The following is a 25,128-nucleotide window of genomic DNA, read 5'->3' on the forward strand; positions in this document are numbered from 1 at the left end:
AAATTAACAGGCAACTCCAGGAAGCTTTAAAGAAATTCAAACTTGAAATAATCTCCCAGGTAAAAGAAGAAATGATAAAAGAAATGAAAGAGATTCTGAATATATCTAAAGAAAACACAGATAAAAAATTGGAGGAACTAAACAAAAAGATAGAATCCCTAGATGAGCAATATAAGAAACAAACAGTATACTTAATGCAGATGCACAGAGATATACAGAAAATAAAAAACTCCACTGAAAGTTGTAAAAACCACCTTAATGAAAGTGAAGATGGAATTTCAGACCTTGAAGACAGGATTGCAGCTAGTGAACAGGAAAGGAAAGATCTTTTAAAAATAACAAGGAATCAGGAAACAACAATTCAACAACTGCAAGATGATGCAAAGAAAAATAACATAAGAATGATAGGGATTAATGAAAAAGAAGGAGACAACATAAAGGATGTCAAGAGGATATTTAGAGAAGTAATACCTGAAAATTTCCCAAGCAGGAGATCAGAAACCGACATCAGGATCAGTGAAGCATATAGAACTCCAAATAGTCATAACCAAAATAAAACTACACCCAGAAATATAATAATCACCATCCCAGAAATCCAACACAAGAATAGATTATTAAAAGCTGTTAGAGAGAAAAGACAGATCACTTATAAAGGAAAACCTATCAGAATCACAGCAGACTTCTCAGCACAAATAATAAAGTCAAGAAGAGCATGGAGTGAAGTATTCCAGATCCTAAAGCAAAATGATTTCCAACCTAGACTGATGTATTCTGAAAAACTATCATTCAAAATTGATGGTGAAATACGATACTTCCATGACAAAGAACAGCTGAAGAACTTCATGAACACCAAACCAACCCTGCAAAAAATATTGAAAGACAGTTTAGATACACAAAGGAAAAAACCACTAAGCAAAGCAGATAATTAAACAGAACAGAAAGATAAAGATGTAACAGCAGAGACATAACATGTCAACAATAAACCAGCATTTAACAGTAATAACCATTAATGTAAATGGTCTCAATGCACCAATCAAAAGAAACAGACTAGCAGAATGGATCAAGAAACAAAATCCAACCATATGCTGTTTACAGGAAACCCATCTAACCCAGAAGGATACTCACAGACTGAAAGTCAAAGGATGGAAAACAATACTTCATGCAGCAGGAATCCAAAAAAAGGCAGGAGTAGCCATTCTGTTTGCAGACAATGTGAACTTTAAACCAACAGTGACCATAAAGGACAAAGAAGGTCACTACATACTCATAAGGGGAAAACTCCAAGAGGAAGAGATAACTATCTTAAATATATATGCACCAAACTCCAGAGCACCCAGTTATATAAAACAACTATTAACAGAAATGAAAACTCAAATTATCAGTAACACAATTGTAACAGGGAACCTTAATACGCCATTGACACCAAGGGACAGATCAACCAGACAGAAAATCAGCAAAGAAATAACAGAACTGAATCACACCTGCAAACAAATGGATTTGATAGATATATACAGAATGTTCCACCCACATCAGAATACACATTCTTCTCAGCAGTACATGGATCGTTCTCTAAAATAGACCATATATTAGCTCACAGAACATATTTAAACAAATGCAAAAGAGTTGAAATCATCCCTTGCATGTTATCGGATCATAGCGCTCTGAAATTAGAAATTAATGATAAAAGATACTGCAAAAATCCCGCAAACACATGGAAACTGAATAATACACTCTTGAGTAATCAGTGGGTCACAGAAGAAATTAGAGAAGAAATTAAACAATACCTAAAAGAAAATGAAAACGCATATACAACTTACCGGAATTTGTGGGATGCAATGAAAGCCGTCCTCAGAGGAAAATTTATTGCACTGAGTTCCCACATCAGGAAAACAGAATGAATACAAATAAATAACTTGATGCTACACCTCAAACAGCTAGAAAAAGAAGAGCAAGTCAAGCCCAAAGCCAAAAGAAGAGAGGAAATTATAAAAATCAGAGCAGAAATCAATGCAATAGAGACTAAGAAAACAATCCAAAGAATCAACGAATCAAAGAGTTGGTTCTTTGAAAGAATAAATAAAATCAATAAGCCCCTAGCCAACCTTATTTTAAAAAGGGAAGAAAAAGCTCAAATTCATGCAATAAGAAATGAAAAAGGTGAAATCACTACAGACCCAATAGAAATACAGAAGATCATCAACACCTATTTCGAAAACCTCTACTCTCAAAAGTTTGATAACACAGAAGAAATAGACAGATTCTTAGAAACATATGAAGTACCAAAGCTAGATCAAGAGGATGTAAAACTGTTGAATAACCCAATCTCTGTTAATGAAATTGAAAATGTAATTAAGTCCTTACCTACAAAGAAGAGCCCAGGCCCAGATGGATTCACTGTAGAATTCTACAAGAAATACAAAGAAGACCTAATGCCGACACTCCTCACACTATTCAATGAAATTGAAAGGGAAGCAATCCTTCCTAAGTCATTCCTGGAAGCAAATATTACTCTAGTACCAAAACCTGAGAAAGACCCAACTAAAAAAGAGAACTATAGACTGATCTCCCTACTAAACACAGATGCAAAAATCCTCAATAAAATATTGGCAAATAGGATGCAGCAAATCATCAAGAAGATTATACACCATGACCAAGTGGGATTGATCCCAGGAATGCAGGGATGGTTCAACATACGTAAATCAATAAATGTAATCCACCATATCAATAAAGCCAAAAGTAAGAATCACATGATCATTTCTATAGATGCAGAAAAAGCTTTTGATAAGGTCCAACACTTATTTATGATAAGAACCTTACAGAAAATTGAAATAAATGGTCTTTACCTCAATATAATAAAGGCCATTTATGACAAACCAACAGCCAGCATCATACTAAATGGCCAAAAATTGAAAGCCTTTACTTTAAAATCAGGCACAACTCCGGGAGAACATGGCGGACAGACAACAGCAACTACCAGAGGCTCTCTGAAAGGCTCGGCTCAGAGGCCAGGAGTGATGCGGACTAAGGAGACACGAACCAGTAGAGATATGCTCTGCTGACTCAGGAACGAACTGGGCTGAGAGAAACCAACTTAGAATACAGTCCTGGCGCTAAAATAGGAACAGAAAAGATTCGGTGTGGAGGCTCGACCCCACGCCATTGGAAACCGCGATTTGGGTTTCCCGCCGCTCGGCGGCTGACTGCCTCCACAAGCGGCTCGGCAGGGAGAGACACGCAGAAGCTCTGGGAACGGGAGTCTGCGAACGGAGTAGAAAACAGGACGGACAAGGAGGCATACATGAAAACTGACTGGTGGCGAGGTGAGTGAGAAACTGACCCCCTACCACAGTTTGACTCCAGCGGAGGACTTTCTGGGCTCAGGCAGTCCTGTAAGAGCAGGGCGCGGTGGCAACTCCAGCCACACATTCCCCTCTCGGACGGGATTGCTGAAAAGTGCCTGGCTTGCGTGACGCTGCTGCCGGACTCCCTAGGCTGGCCTAACCCAGATCCCAGAGCCTGACAGTGGCCCGGAGGAGCGACTGACTCCCGCGTAGGCTGCCTCCTCCGCAACTCCCTGGTGCGCAGCGGTGGGCGGGAACAACTAGCCAGCGCAATTTGATCAGGCTGTGGCTGACAGGCAGGGAAGCCGGGCCTCCTATGTAAGCTTGCATTTTATAAGGAACAGAAAATATGGGGAAGGGAAGCAACAAAAAAGGCTCCTCGGCCCCCAATCCTGAGAAACAGGCAATAGTGGACACCGCACCAATATACATTAAGCGCCATATAGAGAGCCTCATAGACCAATTCAGGAATGAAGTTATCAACGACCTGAAGCTAGAAGTATGCAGAATAGTTAGACAAATGCTAAGCACCACCCAGGAAAAAACAGATGGTGGAATGGAAGAACAGAAAAAGAGGGGAGAATTGCTTGATGGAGAAAACAGAGAAAGCATTGAGTATGTGAAGCAGGTTCAAAGGGACTATCAAGAAATTAAGAAGTCTATCCAAGACTGGCATAACAGCTTGAAAGAAACTAAGGACAGACTATCTGAACTGGAGGGCAGACTTGAAATATGGGAGAATGAAATGAAAAACTTTTTAAAAATAACAAAGAAACAAACAGCAATAATACAAAGACAAGAAGATGATAAGAGGAGCCATAACTTAAGGATTAAGAACATAAAAGAAGAAGTAGGGACACAAACAAGTGAACTACAAAAGCTACTCACAGAAATAATCCAGGAGAATTTTCCTAATTTAGCAAAAGGTAAAGATACTCAGATGTATGAGGCATACAGGACCCCAGCTACCTACAACCCTAACAGAGAAACGCCCAGGCATATAATAATAAAAATTCCAGAAATTCAATACAAGAACAGAATATTAAAAGCTGTAAGAGACAAGAAACAGACTACCTACAAGGGAACACCCATCAGAATTACAGCAGATTTCTCTTCACAAACCATCAAATCACGAAGAGCATGAGGGGAAATAATTCACGCTTTGAAAGATAATAATCTCCAGCCAAGATTGAGATATCCTGCCCGCGGGAGAACATGGCGGACAGATAACAGCAACTACCGGCGGCTCTCTGAAAGACTCGGCTCAGAAGCCAGGAATGGTGCGGACTAAGGAGACATAAGCAGGTGGAGATATGCTCTGCTGACTCAGGAACGAACTGGGCTGAGAGAAGCCAACTTGGAATGCAGTCCTGGTGCTAAAACAGGAACAGAAAAGACTCGGTGTGGAGGCTGGAACCGCGCCATTGTAAGCCGCGATTTGGGTTTCCCGCCGCGCAGCGGCTGGCTGCCTCTACAGCGGCTCGGCAAGGGGAGAGACATGCAGAAGCTCTGAGAACGGCAATCTGCGAACGGCAGGGAGGCGTGCACTGACTTATGGTGAGGTGAGTGAGAGAAACTGACACTCTACCACAGTTTGACTCCAGCAGAGGACTTTCTGGGCCTGAGCAGTCCTGCGGGAGCAGGGCGGGGTGGCGACTCCAGCCACACATCCCCCTCTCAGGCGGGATTGGTGAAAAGTGCCTGGCCTGCGTGACGCTGCCGGCGGACCTGGTAGACTGTCCCAACCCAGATCCCAGAGCCTGACGGTGGCCGGGAGGGGAGACGCGTAGGCTGCCTGGTCCGTAACTCCCTGGTGCGCAGCGGTGAGCGGGAACACCTAACTGGCGCAATTCGATCAGGGTGTGGCTGACTGGGAGAGAAGCTGGGCCTCTTATATAAGCTTGCATATATAAGGAACAGAGAAGAAGAGGCAGCATGGGAAGAGGCAGCAACAAGAAAGTCTCCTCGGCCCCCAATTCTGAGAAACAGGCAATAGCAGACACCGCACCAATACACATAAGGCACCATATAGAGAGCCTCATAGACCAATTCAGGAATGAAGTTATCAACGACCTGAAGCTAGAAGTATGCAGAATAGTTAGAGAAATGCTAAGCACCACCCAAGAAAAAACAGGTGATGGAATGGAAGAACAGAAAAAAAGGGGAGAATTGTTTGATGGAGAAAACAGAGAAAGCATAGAATACGTGAAGCAGGTTCAAAGGGACTACCAAGATACTAAGAAGTCTATCGAAGACTGGCATAACAGCTTGAAAGAAACTAAGGACAGACTATCTGAACTGGAGGGCAGACTTGTAATATGGGAGAATGAAATGAAAAACTTCTTAAAAATAACAAAGAAACAAACAGCAATAATACAAAGACAAGAAGATGATAAGAGGATCCATAACTTAAGGATTAAGAACATAAAAGAAGAAGTAGGGATGCAAACAAGTGAACTACAAAAGCTACTCACAGAAATAATCCAGGGGAATTTTCCTAATTTAGCAAAAGGTAAAGATACTCAGATGTATGAGGCATACAGGACCCCAGCTACCTACAACCCAAACAGAGCAACACCCAGGCATATAATAATAAAAATTCCAGAAATTCAATACAAGAACAGAATATTAAAAGCTGTAAGAGACAAGAAACAGACCACTTACAAGGGAACACCCATCAGAATTACAGCAGATTTCTCTGCACAAACCATCAAATCACGAAGAGCGTGGGGGGAAATAATTCAAGCATTGAAAGATAATAATCTCCAGCCAAGATTGAGATATCCTGCACAACTGTCCCTGGAAATTGATGGAAAAACAAGGTGCTTCCAGGATAAAGAGGAACTGGGGGAATTTGCAACCACCAATTCAACCCTACAGAAAGTATTGCAGGATATTCTAAAAAAAGAAAAATACAAAGAACCCAGAAATAGTGGCGGGGAGGCCACAACAAATGGAGCAGAGAACAAAATGAAGAAGACAAACTGACAGCTACTGACAGAAAAAGAGCTTAACAGAAATGAGGCAGAGAAGATTGGATGATAGGAACAGCTATTTTGGAGAAAATGACATCTTAATAGGTAATACTGATTTAGTATCATCTTGTTTTGAAGTCTCATCTAGCTTTTGTCCTTCTGTCTCCAATGGTCTAAATAGGCTGTATCTTATTGGATTTTATTATGTACAATAGTATAAGCAAAAACCTTTTAAAGACAAGGAGATTATACAGAAACCATTGTTCATTTTCTGTTAGTCGATTCTAAATACTCTGTAATGCTGTCATTCTCTTGAATGGTTTTACATTGTTTTGATATACTTAATGCTACAGTATACGAAGTTGTACTCAAGGATTTCAAAGAAAGAAACAATATGGTAACTACTTTTAGGTTAGGATTATCTGGTGGTGAAACACTATTCTGCTTAAATGGTTATGTTTTGATCTGCGCTGTTTCGTTGTTATGCCCTCTTTTATCTCAATCTCCACTCCATTATTTACTTTTTTATCTTTATCCTTTTAATTAAAGGAAAAAAATAGCAGGATATATTATAGTAACCCATTTTGACTTTTCATTACCTTGATTTAAAGCCCTGTATTACTCTCACCATCTGGTTTTTAACTGATGTTCCCCTATTCTGTTTTGCTGGATAGTATCAGGTTCGAAAGTTTAGGCATCAGCTGTGAAGATAATGAGATTCATTATGACGCCCATTCTTGTTGACTTTTAGCTACTTTTGAAGACCTACAATGTCTCCAATGTTTTGGTTTTGTCGGTTTTATTCTTTACTGTTTTGTTCAATTGTATTATAACTAATGATATAGGCAATTCTATTAGAGATAGCGGGAGACATTATGGTAACCATTGTTGATCACCTGTATTATGTTTTTACATTATCTATTATGTCCACCCTTTTGACTTGACCGATTCTGTTCTTTTATGTCACATTTGGTTTTACTCTCTTCCAAAAAAGTAATAAGAACCGTGGGAGCAATGAAACCCAAAATGTGTAATAGTCATGGTACAAAAGAGAGGAAAAGAAAGTGCTCCAAACTATATAACTGCATGTATATTTAAATGTATAAGATAGAAAATGATATCACAGAGTTTTATTGGATCAATGAACAGAACTGTTTGCAGTATCATTGATGGAATGTCCACTTTACAAGCTTTAATTTTGTGACTTGAACAATTATTTCTAAGATGACAATATGTAATCCATTAACTAGTGATTTCCTACTGTTCATTTTTTTTCTGTAAATCTGTATAACTTGTACCCTTTCCCTGCTTTTTTTTTCTTTTCTCCTTAAATAAAATAAAAAAAAAAAAGTTAAAAAAAAAAAAAAAAAAGATTGAGATATCCTGCACAACTGTCCCTGGAAATTGATGAAAAAACGAGGTGCTTCCAGGATAAAGAGGAACTGGGGGAATTTGCAACCACCAATTCAACCCTACAGAAAGTATTGCAGGATATTCTAAAAAAAGAAAAATACAAAGAACCCAGAAATAATGGTGGGGAGGCCACAACGAATGGAGCAGAGAACAAAATGAAGAAGACAAACTGACAGCTACTGACAGAAAAAGAGCTCAACAGAAATGAGACAGAGAAGATTGGATGATAGGAACAGCTATTTTGGAGAAAATGACATCTTAATAGGTAATGCTGATTTAGTACCATCTTGTTTTGAAGTCTCATCTAGCTTTTGTTCTTCTGTCTCCAATGGTCTAAACAGGTTGTATCTTATTGGATTTTGTTATGTATGATAGTATAAGCAAAAACCTTTTAAAGACAAGGAGATTATACAGAGACCATTGTTCATTTTCTGTTAGTCGATTCTAAATACTCTATAATGCTGTCATTCTCTTAAATGGTTTTACATTGTTTTGATATACTTAATGCTACAGTATATGAAGTTGTACTCAAGGACTTCAGGGAGGGAGTCAATATGGTAACTACTTTTGGGTCGGAAATATCTGGTGGTGAAACACTATTCTGCTTAAATGGTTATGTTTTGATCTGCCCTGTTTCGCTGTTATGCCCTCTTTTTTCTCAATCTCCACTCCATTATTTACTTTTTTATTTTTATCCATTTAATTAAAGGGAAAAAATAGCAGGATATAATATAGTAACCCACTTTGACTTTCTATTATCTCGTTTTGAAGCCCTGTATTACTCTCACCATCTTGTTTTTGACTGAGGTTCCTCTATTCTGTTTTGCTGGATAGTATCAGGTTCGAAAGTTTAGGCATCAGCTGAGAAGATAATGAGATTCATTATAACGCCCATTCTCGTTGACTTTTATCTACTTTTGAAGACCTACAATATCTCCAATGTTTTGGTTTTGTCGGTTTTATTCTTTACTGTTTTGTTCAATTGTATTACAACTAATGATATAGGCAATTCTATTAGAAATAGCGGGAGGCATTATGGTAACCATTGTTGATCACCTTGTATTATGTTTTTATATTATCTATTATATCCACCCTTTTGACTTGACCGATTCTGTTCTGTTATGTGACATTTGGTTTTACTCTCTTCCAAAAAAGCAATAAGAACCATGGGAGCAATGAAACCCAAAATGTGTAATAGTCACTGTACAAAAGAGAGGAAAAGAAAGTGCTCTAAACTATATAATTGCATGTATATTTAAATGTATAAGATAGAAAATGATATCACAGAGTTTTATTGGATCATTGAACAGAACTGTTTGCAGTATCATTGTTGGAATGTCCACTCTACAAGCTTTAATTTTGTGACTTGAACAATTATTTCTAAGATGGCAATATGTAATCCATTAACTAGTGATTTCCTACTGCGCATTTTTTTCTTCTGTAAATCTGTATAATTTGTACCCCTTCACTGTTTTTTATTCTTTCTTTTCTTTTCTCCTTAAATAAAAATTAAAAAAAACAAAAAAATAAAATAAAATCAGGCACAAGACAAGGATGTCCTTTATCATCACTCCTATTTAATATAGTACTGGAAGTACTAGCCAGAGCAATTAGGCAAGAGAGAGAAATAAAAGGGGTAAATATAGGAAAAAAAGGTTAAATTATCATTGTTTGCAGATGACATGATGCTCTACATAGAAGACCCCCTAAACTCCATTGAAAGACTCTTAGATACAATAAATAAATTCAGTAATGTGGCTGGATACAAAATCAATGCTCAGAAATCAATAGCATTCCTATACACGAACAACAAATCACAGAGAGGGAAATAAGAGAAACTACACTCTTCACATTAGCAAGCAAAAAAATGAAATATTTAGGAATTACTTTTACGAAAGAAGTGAAAGACTTATACAGTGAAAATTATAATACACTGAAAAAAGAAATTGAAGATGATCTCAGAAAATGGAAAGACATGCCTTGCTCATGGATAGGAAGAACAAAAATTGTGAAAATGGCCATTCTCCCAAAACTGTTATACAGATTCAATGCAATCCAAATAAAAATACCATCAACGTACCTTATAAATCTAGAGAAATCACTCCTAAAATTCATCTGGAACCAGAAGAGACCTAGAATAGCAAAGGCAATTCTAAGCAGCAAAGACAAAGCAGGAGGCATCACAATCCCTGACTTGACGTTATACTACAAAGCAACAGTAGTAAAATCAACATGGTATTGGAATCAAAACAGAGCCGAAGATCAATGGAATAGATTAGAAGATACAACCACAACTACAAACACACTCAACCACCTTATCTTTGATAAAAGAGCCAAGCAGGTTCACTAGAAGAACGACAGTCTCTTTAATAAATGGTGCTGGAAAAACTGGCTCTCCATTTGCCAAAAACTAAACCTAGACCCATGTCTATCACCATATACTAAATTAAAATCTAAATGGGTCAAAGATATGAATATTAAAACAGAAACACTAATTCTATTTGAAGACAAATTGGGTAGAAACCTTGAAGACATAGGAGTAGGTAGAGAATTCATGAACAGGACTCAAACCACACGGGAAATACTTCCCAGAATCAATAACTGGGACCACTTCTTATTAAAAAGTTTCTGCATGTCAAAAGAAATCTCCAGCATAGTGAAAAGAAAACCCACAAACTGGGAAAAGACTTTAATGAACTCTCTCTTAGACAAGGTACTCTTGTGTAAAACATATAAAGAATTAAAAAAACTCAGACCCCCAAAGTTCAAAGATCCAATCCAAAAATGGGCATCTGAGATGAATACGTACTTCTCAGATGAAGAAATGCAAATGGCAAATAAATACATGAAAAAATGTTCATCGTCATTGGTCATTAGAGAAATGCAAATTAAAACCACACTGAGATACCATCTCACTCCTGAAAGAATGGCCAGGATCAAGAAAACCAACAACAACAAATGCTGGAGAGGCTGTGGGGAAAAAGGAACTCTCCTACACTGTTGGTGGGAGTGTAGACTGGTGCAACCATTGTGGAGGTCAGTCTGGAGATTTCTCAAAAAGCTGGGATTGGAAGTCCCATTTATTCCAGCTATTCCACTGCTAGGCATATTCCCAGAAGAACTGAAAGCATCATACCACAGTGATATATGTGCACCTATATTTATAGCAGCACAATTTGTAATCGCCAGATCTTGGAAACAACCCAAGTGTCCATCAACTGAGGAATGGATAAAAAAGTTGTGGTATTTCTATACAATGGAGTATTATTCAGCTATAAAAAAGGATCACATTGAGATATTTATCAATAAATGGGCGCAGCTTGAGACCATACTCACAAGTGAAATAAATCAATCTCGCATGTGTAAATACCGAATAGTTTCCCTAATGTAAGTAATGATTCCAATATATAAAAATATGTGTTACTCATGGTTCCCCATTATGTGGCCTTGAAGACTTATAAAGTTTTCACTTATTAATTGGAAAGGCTTTGTTCTGGGCTTCTTGATATGGAAATATTTGAAGCTATAGTATATGAAGTTTTATTCAAATATTTCAAGGAAAAAGACAGACACTATGGTAACTACTATTAAGTCGGGTTATTTGGTGGTGAAGCACTAGGTTGCTGAAACAGTCATGCTTTGACCTGTATTGTTACATTGTTACGTCCTGTTTTATCTCAGTCTCTACCTTATTCAATAAAAAATTATTTAGTTATTTCTTATGTTTTTTTTAATTAAGGGGAAAAGTTAAAAAAATTAGCAGGATATATAATAGTAACTTTTTTGACTTTCTATTAACTTGTTTTGAAGTCCTGTAATACTCCCACTATCTTGTTTTGACTGATTAGACTCTGTTCCATTCTGTATGATAGTATGTTCCATTCTGTATGATAGTATCAAGTTTGAGGGTATAGGCAACTACTTTGAAGGCAATAAGATTCACTAAGATGCCCATTCTGGTTTGACTATTGTCTCCTTTGGAAGTCCTGTAATGTTTACAATGCTTAAGTTTTATTGGTCTTGTTCTCTACTGTTTTGTTCAACTTTATAATATCTAATGAGATAGACAATTCTTTTTAAGGAAACAAGAGACATCGTTGATAACCATTGTTGATAACCTTGTACTCTGTTTTACATCATGCGCTATGTCTATCCTTGTTTTTGACTGACAGCTTTGTTTTGCCATATTTGACTTTATTCTCTCCCCCCCCAAAAAAGTAAGAAGAACTAAGGAGTAATAAAACCCAAAATGTGTAAATTTTGTTGTAAAAAAGAGAGGGAAAAAAAGAGCTCTAAAGGATACAACAGCAAGTGTGTTTAGGGGTGTTGAATAGCTGAACATATTAATGTTTTTGGTTGGATCATTGAACACAACTATTTGCTCTCACTGTTTGAATGTCCACTTTGTATGCTTTGATACGGTGACTTAAGCAACTATCTCTAAGATGATAATATGTAATCTATTAACTGGTGATTTTTTACTGGTTTTTTTTTTGTAGTTCTGTATTACTTGTACTGTTATACCACTTTGTTTTGTTTTGTTTTTTCTTTTTCCTTTTAAATAAAATTTTTAAAAAAAACCAATGTTATACTGTAACTTGGATGACAAAAGAATAAACTGCGTACTAGAACTAATTAGTTACTAGAACTAACTAAGGAGATCTATAATATAATCAGATACACAGTCAACATATAACACTTAATAGTATTTATGTGTAGTGGTAACAGCAAGTTGGAAAATATGATTTAAAAATTCTGCTCACAGCAAAAAAAAAAACTGTATAGCAACAAGGAATTTTATGGTTAAAATGTGCATTGTCTGTGGTAAGAAGACTCTAAGATTTTATTTAAAGATATGAAAGACCTAAATAAATTATAAATTCAATGACAGTACAGACCTTAAGGAGATTTCCAGAAATTTAGGGGCAAAAAAAAAATTTTTTTTTGAGACAGGGCCTCACATGTAGTCCAAATTGGCTTTGAATTCACGGCAGTCCTTCTACCTCAGCCTCACGTGTGCTAGGATTACAGGTGTGCACCATCACAACTGGATCCTAGGAAACATTTTTTAAAAATCATCTGCAGCAGAATATAACAGTAGCCAAAAAAATCTCTTTGAGAAAATCCACATGCTAGAAATAAAGATGGAACTATAGTAATAAAAAATTAAGTGTATATACTTAAATAGAAATACTACTATATGTTTACTTTTTTAAAATGTACAGCACAGTAGCATCGCTATCTGTGGATCAGTTTTGAGATCCACCCTTACAGGATTAAGTCTTCCAGCACATGAGCATGGTGGCACTCTCAAGATCTTTTTCACCAGGGTTTGGCAGTTTTCAGTGTACAAGTCCTGCACTTATTTTGTTAAATTCTAAGTTTCTTATTCTTTTTGGTGCTATTATAAATAGAATAGTTTGTTTAAGAGGAGATTAGGAGCTGTCTTTCTGGATGCTTTTCCCTCTAGCTAAAATCTCTGCAGAGGAATCTGGAATTGAAAGTAAGAGCAGTGGCATGTTTCTCTGAGAGTCCCAGGCTTTAAGAAACTGAATGCTTGGTAGGGGAGAAGGGGCAGCAGTCTCAGGTCTTCTTGAGTTGCACATCAGTGGCACTGTTCCCAAGGTTGAGCTTCCATCTAGAATTAGGGGTTGGGAAGGAGGCGGAAGCATCTGCTTGTTAACTGTATTCTCAAAGATTTTGGATGTGGCAAAGGGTAGCTGGGGGCAGGATGAGAAATGCTAAAACCCTGTACCTCCTAGGAAGATAGCTCTCCAATTAGAAACTGGGAGTGTCAGGTATTCCTGGTTGTGTCATTCTAACATGAAGTTGCCATTTGGATGAGTTGTAGGGGGAAGAGGGACTAGATCTTAGTTTAAATATCATAGACATACTGTGCTTACCAAGTTTTAACACATTTGCTTCAATATTTGTTTTATCTGCTTCAAAACATTTCCAGGCTTTAAATGACTCAAGGTTTAATTTTTTCATCAGTTTCACAGGTGAGCAGGTCTGTGGAGCTCTTCGTTGTGCCATGCATATATTTTTAGGCTGAACTGATCCTGTGTTTTCTTTATAGGGACATATGGAAGGAGAGGTGTGGGGTCTGGCTACACATCCTTATCTACCCATTTGTGCTACTGTAAGTGATGATAAAACCTTAAGAATATGGGATCTTTCACCTAGTCATTGTATGTTGGCTGTCCGGAAACTAAAAAAGGGTAAGAGACTCTTACATTGGAGCATAGATTCAATTGTCACAATTTTCTAACCTTCAAAAGTATGAGAAACCAGGAGTAGACACATAAAAGACTTTTAAGTATTTTGAAATGTTTACTTAACATCTACTTTTTAATGATGTTACAAAAGAAAATTATAAACAGTCCTTATGGAACCTCCCATGATCATGCCTAGACTGAGCCAATTTTCAGTAACATCTTAGAAAGACAATAGGAAATAAAGAGAAGTAAAGAGCAACTAAGTTTTTCTCCATTTGTGATTGAGTTATATAATTCAGGGCTGGAAACTAAGAAATATGGCTTTAACTTTAAAAGAGGTAGCAGAAATGGAGAAAGGTTATTTTAGTGTGAAACAGAATTGGGTACATGTGTAAGAGGCAGATGAAGCTATTAGTGAAGCAAAGTTACTATTAACCTAGGGTGATGAGGCCATACAGACAGCTTTGAATTTCTTAGTAAAGTAGGAATATTACAAAATTAGGAGGTCTGACAGGAGGAATTCCAACTGGCTATGTTGGGAACAGTTACTATAAGAAATGTGATATAGTCAACAGATGAAAGGAAGGATCGTCTAGCCAGAGTAACACCCAACTTGAGGTTAACTAACATGTGTATAATTCATTCAGTTTATTTTTACGTATTTATATTGACTTAAAATGCAGAATTTATTCTCTTTTAGGATTACTGTTCAGTATTTAATGTATATTTAATGTACAGTTAAAAATTTTTGAAAATCATAATCCACAGAATACTTGAACACTTGAATTCTGGTCAGCGCCTTCCATGTTTTTAGTTATTGATGCCCAGCATTTTTATTTTCTGTTTTTTCTTCCCCTACAGCCCTCTTCAATTGGTGTTGTTATTACTGATTTATGCAGTCAGTGTTTATACAGTTTCATCTTCACTTATACATTTCTTTGTTCACCGTTTCTTCTTGCATCTCAGACCTTTTTTCTAGTATCATTTTTTTCTTCCTAAAATGTAGCTTTAGAGTTTCTCAAGTAAAAATTTGTTGAAAATTTGTAAATGTGCACTTATTTAGAAAGAGAGTTTTCACATATACAACAGTTTAAGAATCAGTCACTAGATTGGGATAGGCTGTAAATACAGTGACTGGTATTTCTTCATGGAGGCCATGTGAAGACACAGGGACACAGTGTGCTAATGGAGACAAGAAATTGGAGTGACGTGTTTACAAACCTGAGCGGACCAGCAGTTGCTGAAAAGCGCCTGAAGCTAGAGACAGGAAGGCTTCTTCCCTAGAACTTTCAGGGGAACATAACGCTGTCAACATCTTGCTTTTAGATCTTTCATCTTTAGAATTGTAAGGGAACAGATTTATATAGCATTGACTATCCAATTGTGGTAATTCATTACAGAACCCCTAGGAAACCAGTAAGAGTGTTTATGTAATACCTATTCAAAAAGTCTTTGAACTAAAGGGATTATTTCGACAATATAAGCTGTCATCTCCATCAAACTTGAAAAGCAAACAAAGACTAACCCATGTTCAATTACAACTTCAGTGCAGTAATATAACTAGATACTTATGATTCAGAGATAAATTTTTTAAGTTCTGAAGTTATAGGATTGCATCATCACTGTTTGTATTATGGAACTCAACATAAATTTGAAAACCAGAACCATAATGAGTACAGTGAACATACATCCCCTCAGGAGGTCTAGTTTGATCTAGGCAGCCCAGGTGTGGAATGGATTCTCTGCCCCTGGGACAACTGTGGCTTTATTATTCCAGTTGTCTGCACATCTTTTACTTTTGATGTCTGAGAATTTTCTTTATTTTTTCATGAACTATACTTTTAAAGGATGCCTGTTATGATAATGTTTGTTTAAATCCAACTTCCCACCTGTTCTAGGTCTGCAACCAGCCAGCACTGTAAGGGCTGAGTAAACATGCATCTGTGATGATCGTTACCACTGTGGTTCTGTTTCTCTGCTCTGCCTTGTGACAGAACACTCAAAATAGTTAATGCCTGCTTCTCTCTTTCCAACCTGACAGTTGCAGCACAGCCCACTCCGCTCAGGCTTTTTGCTGTGTTGGTCTCTTGGGCCTGCTGCCAATCCCTTGGTCAGTTTTCACCTTGATTCACATCAGTTTTTGACACACTTGATCATTTCTTCCTTCATTTGACTCTGGAACTGGCTTCTTTTTCGTTTCCTTTGCTGGCTTTCTCTTTTCTTCCTGCTCTCTACATACAGGAATGCTCCAGAGATTCTCTCAGTTTTCTTTTTTTCATATGTATACTCGTGCTTGAGATCAGTCGTCATTCTCCCGTCAGAAGACAGAGCCCATACTGTACCAGCCATTTGAACAGGGAAATTTTAATAAAAAGAAGTGCTAACTAGTAGTAAAAGGTGGTTACCTACAAAGAAGACTGTAGAGGTGCCCATCAGAGAAACCAGCTTCTCTCACTAGTGCTGAAGGAAAGCGAACAAAGAAAGGCTGTGAAGGAGACCTATTTGGAAATGGTGTGTCTGCTGCCAGAAGACTCAGTCTGTTTTTGGTAAAGTCTGGCAAAGAGTGCAGGGCTCCGTAAAGCAGTGGCAACAGTCACTGAGTAAAGGAAAACCTTGGCACAGGCTACAGGCTAGGTCAGGACCACTGCTTGATGAAGAGTTTAACCTCGGGCCAAGGTCACTGAACTGTGAGTACCTCTGCTGGTGTTGGCACAGATCTTGCTGGAGGTTACAAAAGGGCTGATCCATTAGAGCTGTTACTGTGATGGTGGAGAAACTTCCTGGAGAACTCAATTAGGACTGCCATCGTGGAGAATGCACGCAGACTTCTGCCTGCTGGTGCCCTGGTTCTTCTCTGTGTAGAACAGCACAGAGGCAGAAGGAAAACCAACTCCTGGTTTAGCCTTGTAGTGTCTCTGTAGCACCATCTATTGGCAAAGCTTAGTATCAGCCTGCTGGCAAAAGAAAAAGGACTAAAAGTCCAAAGAATGGTAAATTTGGTACTGAGGCAGTAAATTAATAACTGATACAATCTACTCCTTTGGCTAATTAGCATCTACATACTCCATTTCAGACATATTTAAACCAATACAACCACAGAACTAACCTTATGCTTCTACCCAGAAATGCAGTTACCCTTGAAACAAGTGACATTCTTACCCTTCCCCTAAAAAGAAAAGATACGCAGTCCCAAGTCATTTTACCCACTGCTATCTATATTGGCTATTCTCAAATTTAGTCTTAATATTTTGTTACCTTAACACTAAACTTTTAAGTCTCCTGCAAACTTGTATAAAATATTTAGAATATTGATAGAGAACTAATTAGTATCCTAAAAAATATATAGAGATAGAACAAGCATGTATGCAAGTTACTGTAGTCCTTTTTTCTTTAATTGGTCATAAAACTGTAGTTAATTTCTGTGACTTCCTTTTTTCGCTATCTGTGCAGTAGTTTCCTAGTCCTTGACTAGAACCTCAGGTGAGCAGCATTATTAAGCGAGTAGGCAAGCCTGAACTCTTATACTGAATCTGAAATGTCAGTCTCTCCACAGAAACATGGTTGCTGTTATTTTCCCACTGAGCTTTATCACAGGTTATGGGAGAGGTAAGGGGCATCCCAGTGAGTTCTTCGGGTTCGACACAATGCTCTTTGCCTTCACTGTATAGCACTATTTAGTTCTCCCTTGGTAATCCTGACACTCCAGCCAGAGCTATAACTCCTTTCTTTTCCTGTTGGCTCATGTAGCAGTCTCATCTTCAATTTAGGGGATCCACTGTTATGTCTTCAAGTAGAAGCATTCCCCTGGGTCTTGGAAACTAAGGCTGTAGATCTACATCCTTCATAATTTTCAGGATGAAAAACTAAATTACATAAATTAATTACTAGATTAATAGAATAACCACCAAATAGAAGGACCCATTAGATTAACAGATGGAACCCAGTTCCATTTCTTAGATCCGTGCATTCGGGCTGTCAAGAAGATAGCAACAAATAATAGTCTGTGATTCAAAGTTTACACATAGCTTATAAGATGGAACTCCAGTCTTTCAGGAATTGTTTCCCAAATGGTGGTAAATTATTCTTCAGTAAGCCCTGCTGCCTTTCGGTTAGCAGCTTTGCTGAGTAATGGAAGTATCTGGTAAAACTAGTTAACTCCATAGACATGAGTGTGATACTATATGTTCCTTACCATGAATTTCTTAACCACAAATGTAGAAATCTGTGATGATGATTAAACATCTTGTTTGCCCATGGATGGTGGTGCTAATAAAAGCATTGTGAAAAAGGCAAATCCATAATTTGTGTCTATTCCACTGCGTGTGAATCCTTGTCACCTGCATAGTGGAAGAAGTTCAACATAATCATTATTCCATCAGGTGGCTGACTGGTCTTCCTAGGAAATGGTGACATATCAGAAGTTTCGTTGCTCTTTGCTATTAATAGATTAGGTGTTCAGCAGTAATGGTAGCAAGATCAGCCTTGTTAAGAAGGTTGTATTTTTTAGTCCACGAATAGACTCTGTCCTTTTCAAAGTGAGTCTGCTGAGCTAATTGGCTAGGAAAAAAAGGCTGATATCCTGAGCATAACATTTTCCTGTCTAATTATTAAGAACTTCTATTGTAGTGGATGGCTTTAGACACAAAAATCTTCACAGCCTGTGCTCTTTCTGAGAATTTTATTCATACTTATATTTTTCAGTTTTCTTGTCTCTAATCTTCCACTTCTGTTTCTTCCAGGTCCCTAACTATTCATCTAATTCTCTAGCAAATACAAGTGAATCAGCATAGATCTGCATATCTGGTCATCTTTTATAGCAAAGTAAAAGACCAAATGTACTGCTTAAAGTGCTGCCTCCAGGGAGATTTTAACTTCACTTCTGTCATTCAGGGCCACCCTGAAGTGGAGTTGTAAGCCTTTCAAGTGGATGCCAACGTATGGAGAAAAAAATTCTTCCTCAGTGAATTGATCATGAGGAATACTCATGAGCACAGAGGTATAGATTCTAAGAGGGATGAAGCATTGCAGCAGGAATTATCAAAAAGATTTTGAGCCCCCAATCATGCACATTACTTACAACTTTCAGATCTTTCCAAGCCAGGTCTTTCATATTTCATGTCCACTTGATACTTATTACTGCTTTGTACACTTATTCTGGGGTTTGGTTGTCATGTAACTTACAGTTTGTGATTAGAAACTCAGGACGCATGGTCACCTGATGATAACTTATGCTTATGCATTTATTCTAGCAAGGACTAGTAGCAAGCTAGAAGCTGTTTCTCTCTCTTTTTTTTTTTTAATCGGTACCAGGGATTGAACTCATGACTGCCTGCTTGTAAGGCAGGCGCTTATGCCGCTGAGCTAAATCTCCAGCCCCTAGAAGCTGTTTCTCAAAAGGAAAATAGTAAACTGTAAAGGGCATCATGAATTTGCCCTTTAGTATGTGATTTGCTGCATCCTACACAGCTCTGAAATTCCCAGGGGTGGGCAGAAGGGACAGCAAGAGGATGGAGAAATAAAAGACAGAAACATTGTACAGAAAGTTGAGTTCAGGTCACCTCAACTTGAAAGGTCCTGCACTTGAAAGGACCAGGGCTCTCTCTGGATAAAAGGAAAGGAACTGCTCAACCACCACAGTGCATTTACTAATACATGCAGAAAGTTGGGGTCACATGAAACCCCTTCGCCTAACAACTAGCTCATCTCTCATGCCCTGTATTCTCGGGGCTGGAACACCTGTTCACCTAGGGGGCTCCATTGCTCTTGGCTCAATCACTTGCTCGGCGGCTCCTGACAGTGGTCCTTCAATGTGATTCTCCTTGGGTAGTGTTCCATACAACATCCCTGCATGTGACAGGTAACTTTGGGTCTCAATGCATCTGTTGATGTTTTTTTTCCAAGAGGAAGGTCTTGCCTTCTTTTGCTCAGATGTTCACTGACAGCTGGAAGTTTTCTAAAATGAGTTGGTAGATGGGTGGCAGAAGCTTAATGAAATGTATATGTCGCTTCCAAAAAGCCTGCCAAGCATTTTCTTCCTTCTGCTTATGGTAGGTGATAGGAGGTGCAGCAACTTATATTTGACCTTGGGAGAAATACCTTACTCCCTATGACTGGACACTAGGTGGCGAGTCCCTGACTTTTTATGGGGACTGACTGCAGTCTGTTCACGTGTATTCCTACGACATCTGAAATACTTGCTTCCCTGTTTCCCACATCCATTCAGCATAATGTCATCAGTGTAGTGGGCCATTGAGATGTTTTATAGAATGTCAGGACAGTCCAGTTCTCTGTGGACTTACTATGGCAGAGAAAAAAGAATTGAAATAGCCATGAGGCAAGACTTTGAAGATACAAGACAGATAAAAGTAAACTGCTTCTGGTGGTCCTTACAAATTGGCATGAAGAAAAAAGCACCAATTTGGACAATAACTGCTTACCATGCTAGAGGCTGTGTTAATGTGTTTTAGTAAAGGTATTATATCTGGAAAAAGCAGCTTCCTGGTTAAATATATTATCCATTATTTAAAATCTGTCTAATTTCAGTATGGACTCCACAGGCAAGTTTACATGGTGTGATAGTCCCATTCCTGCATATCGAAAGGTGGTGTTTGTGATTTTTATAGTTATTGGCCTTGAGATGTTGCTTCTGACTTACTGGCTTGGTGAGATGAGAATTTCTAGATGATTTCACTTAGTTGTTCTTATCATAATGACCCTGCCTCCATGAACTAAAGCACCAGCTAGGAAGACTGTCATTCACTAAGTACTTTACTTCAGGAATTAGGCGGTAACCACAAGCTACCTAGACCCACTCTGGTTCAAACGTGGCCTAAGACTTCATTCCTAATATGATCACCATAAGCTCCCACTTTCGTAGAAAACAGCAGCATTTTATTTTCCCAACAATTAGTATGTTTTTTTAAAAGCATCAATTCAGGATCTGTGTGTAGTAATCCTTGAAAGTCTGGATTATTTCCTCTTCCCAGTCCACAGCCACTCTCCTAAGTGGTCACAGATCTCTCTGCAGAAGATAGACCTGTGTGGCATACCATGAGATCCTTTCTGAACAGGACCTAGTCTTCCTCTCAGTTAAGAGGCTTTGGGTACAGGGACTGGCTTTGGTCTGAAAGCTGGAAAGTGGAGAATCTGTGACTCTCAACCGTGGATATTTAAGTCATGTTTTTAGCTTTTGTGTCTAGAGCTTTTCCTATTGCATACTTAATGAGTAGTCTACCTGTTTCTGGAGAAATGTGCTTATGTAATTAGCCAGCAACAGAAATCCCCAAGGGCCAAAAAATTCTGGTTATTGGTATATACCTCCTGTCCATTGCTGTAAAACTATGTATCTTGTCTGTGGTTGTTAAGTTGCTCTTTGGCTTCTACTTCTCCACGAATCCCTGTTGAATTAGGGATGCCACATCAGCGGCAACATCTCCTATGTTGCCCTACAGAGGATAACAACAACAGAGTCTTCCAGGATACACATTGTGCCCTTCACATATTTCTTAGTACCTTAATGAAGTGACTGTTTTCTAGACTTTCATGGGGAATATAGTTGGTAGATGGGTATGAGGATTGTGTATTAAAAAACAAGAGTTGGTCATGGTAACGCACATTTAAGAGGCTGCAGTGGGAAGATCACTGTGAGCTCAAAGCCAGCCTGGGCTTTATAGTGAGTTCTAGGGCAGCCTGAACTACATGGTGAGACCCTGTGTCAAAAAAAAAGAAAAAAAAATTGACAGTCATACCTCCTTAAGATTTAGCAGGGGGAAAGATTTTAGGAGCTAGAAGAGAAGGTAAGTCCTACCTCTGTATTATGGGTTAGCCCATGAAGCAAATTTAACCCATCTCATAATTTTGTAAAAAAAAGTTTTGTTAGATCACAGCCATGTCCATTTATTGTCTAGAACTGCTTTTGCAGCACAATAGAGTTGAGTAGTTATAACAGAGTTTTATGTCCCGAAAAGCTAAAAATATTTAAATCTAGTCCTTTAAGAAAAAGTTTGGCCATCTTTGTGCTAGAGGATGCTTAGATTTGATCCAAGTTGTAAATCTAGAGACCACAAAGAGTAGCTGTGCTGTTTCTTCAGAGGGATGGGCATATGTTTCCAACCAACTGCCCAGACGATCAGACTTCTTGGATCCAGGGAAGCAGTCATGTGTACTAAAATATGAGACCCAGAATAACACAGAAGTTTGAGATTTCAGCTTTGTGTGAATCCAACCAGATGTTCCCATTCAGTGCTATGCTTTTTATATAAGAAGCTTGGAAAGGCTGTGTAATTCAACTAATGTTGTAAGCCTGCAACCCTCACAGTTAAAAGTTAAGTTTAATTTTTATCACTATGAAATATCAGGAGTGCTTTTAGACTTGCCATGATGCTCACTCGCTCTCTCAGGCTACAACTTCATGCAGAGTGGTTAAGAACTAAGCTGGTTACTTCTTTCTGTATACACTTCTTACATTCAGTGGAATCTATTGCATAGCACTGTCCTTGTAGTAATCATTGTAGTTATGAAGGAAGCAATCTATTGAGCTCCCAAGAAACTTACTTCAGCAGAGAATCTATCACCATCAACGGTAGGAAATAATCTGATTAATTCTGATGGCTGTGCATACCTTGGATTACTAGGATTCTGTTTTGTGTTGGCAAGGAATCAACACTGTGCTCAAGCACACAGTTTATGAAATGTTAACTTTAAAAAGTAGTTAATCATGAAAAAAGTGTAAGAGTTTTTGAGAGATGTACAAGTAGCAATTGCAAAAAACAGCTACTACTTATCAGACTAATGAAGAGTGGACAGGAATGAAAGTAAAGAAAGGACTATTCCTCTAAATCCACAGTTAAGATTGTGCTTTTTTGGAGAAGAATGCACCAGAATCCTTTGCCACCTGTCAGTGGTAGAGAAGTTTTCCAGAGGACATGGGTCTCAGCTGATGTAGGAAATCTGCTGTGGTGACAGAAGATTTACCTCTATTTTCACCTCTTTTACCTGCTGTGTCCAGCACACCAAAGGAAGGAACAAAGTTCCTTCTGCCTTGGCCTTGCAGTTTTCCTCCAGTGCCTTTACTGGCCAAAACCAAGTTAGCTGGCAAAGGAAAAGTGGATATAAGGTTCAGCTTCAGTATCAAATATCAGGAAAAAGAAGGATGACTTTTATGGCAATAAATTAAATTCCTTATCCTGTTTCATGGGTGTAACTACCATGCTACCACTTTCCATATCTCTTCCTTGTTCTTTGTTGGGATCCAGAGAAGTATTAATGTATCCAATTGGCTCCTTCATGTGTTCAGTTGAATCTTAAATCTTCGCCAACTAAAGGGGTACAGAAGTAAACAGTACTTCCTCTCATTTTCCCATCTCAGCATATGGCAGCACCACTCAAGCAGAAACCTAGTATGGATTTTTAAGTTTTTTCTCTTACTCTACATACAGTTACTCAGTACTACCTCGTCTATCTTCAGAATATGTTCAAAGTATGTCTCATCACTTCCACTGCTGCCATCCTGCTTCAGGTCATCCTCATCTCTTTAATTCTCAAATCATCCTAGGTTTCCTTGTTACTATGTGTTATTTTAACAGTGCATGTTTGATAATTAGATGACTTTTTTCACTTAATTCGTTGTACACTTTTTCATTCTGTACCAGCAATACGCCATCTCTCTTCCACAAATTTCATACAGAATACCAAAAGCCTTGATGTTTTCCGTTATGCTTGCTGATCTTTTGATGTCGGAGTAAGACTAGTTTTTTGTGTTTTTCAACGTGATAATAACTTCTTAAATTAATAAACTTACATCAGTAATCAAGTTAATATTCCATTTGTAATTTTGAGTCTTAAATAGATCTTCCGAATTGAAATTAGTAATTTCTGCTGTCAGATTTCTTTTTTTGTACTTATTTTAGCAGGGTTTTGGAAATAGTATGTGGTCTATTTTGGAGAAAGTTCTGTGTGCTGCTAAGAAATGCATATTATGTTGTAATAGGGTAGAATACTTTCTAGATATCTATTAAGTTCATTTTGTTCAAACGTGTAGTCCAGTTCCGATATTTCCTTGTTGATTGTTTATCTATCTCTCAGTGAAAGTAGAGTGTTGGGGTCATGCACTATGTTTGTGTTGTTGCTAATTTGATCTTTTATGTCCAGCAATATTTATTTTATGAAGTTAGGTTTACTAGTATTGCATATATATTTACCATTTTTATCTTCCTAATGAATTGTTCTTAACTAATATGTAGTGAATTTATTTGCCTCTTCTGGTTAATTTTGGTTTCAAGTTTACTCTGAGAATGAGTTTTCTACCTTAACTTGCTTTTAGAGTACATAAATAGTGTTTTTCAGCCTTTGATTTTTAGACTATGGATCTCATTTAGGATTAGGCAAGTTTCTCGAACACAACAGAACATTAGATTCTTTTTTTTTTTTAACCCAAAATGCCAGTGTGTGCTTTTTATGGGGGCATCGAAGCCATATGTTGAGAGTTATTGCTGAAAGTTATTGATCTATTCCTGATACTGTATTCTTTTTCTGTTGATGACTTCTTTATTTTTCCTTTTTTGTTTGTTTAACTACTCACCTTGCTTGATGTATTCATTCCATCGGATTTTTTTTAGCATGTTTTAGTTTAAGTTTATTGGTACAATTTAAGTATACAGAATAACCACATTCATTATAGGGAATTTGTATCTGTCCGTGGTATATCTTGTTTTCTCTTTTTTCCCCTCATTCCCATCCCCTCGTTCCTCTTTTCAAAACCCTTCCATTTCCGCATTCACAAAGCTCGATTTTTAGTTTATCCTTTTTTCTCACTTTTTTGTTTCAGTTCCTTGCTTTCCTCTCCCACTCCCTACTTTCCTTTTGCTTTTAAACAGTTTCTTCTCATTCATAATATCTATTGTACATTTATGATCTTATTTACATTCTCAGTTTCTCACAATAGAGAGATTATGCAATATTTGCATGTGTGTCCGATTTGTTTCATTTATGATTATAGAATCAGGGTTCATCCATTTAGTTATAAATGTCTCAATTGTGTCTTGCTTTTTGGCTGAGTAGTACTCTATTATACATTTTTAAAACCCACATCTTTTTATCCATTCATTGATTGATGGGCATTTGGATTGCTTCCAAGATTTAGCTATTACAAACTATGCCACTGTAAACGTGTGTGTGCATATA

General features: G+C 37.8%; 1 protein-coding gene across 13 annotated transcripts in view; it reads left to right on the top strand.

The window, feature by feature from the left end:
- Eml5 (EMAP like 5) overlaps nucleotides 1-25,128 on the top strand; it is a 205,438-nt gene that overhangs the window by 123,076 nt on the left and 57,234 nt on the right. For all 13 annotated transcript variants that reach the window (XR_010044824.1, XR_010044825.1, XM_063240926.1 and 10 more), the window contains one exon: nucleotides 13,809-13,950. Coding sequence is in view for 11 of the 13 variants with exons in the window: in XM_063240926.1 (XP_063096996.1) it covers nucleotides 13,809-13,950 (142 nt within the window). In the remaining 2 variants the exon portion in view is untranslated. The remainder of the gene's footprint in view (nucleotides 1-13,808; nucleotides 13,951-25,128) is intronic.

The sequence above is a fragment of the Cavia porcellus genome, unplaced genomic scaffold, assembly GCF_034190915.1.
Source record: "Cavia porcellus strain 051 isolate PalLab524CR breed Dunkin Hartley unplaced genomic scaffold, mCavPor4.1 scaffold_31, whole genome shotgun sequence".
In the NCBI taxonomy this organism is placed as follows: Eukaryota; Metazoa; Chordata; class Mammalia; order Rodentia; family Caviidae; genus Cavia; species Cavia porcellus.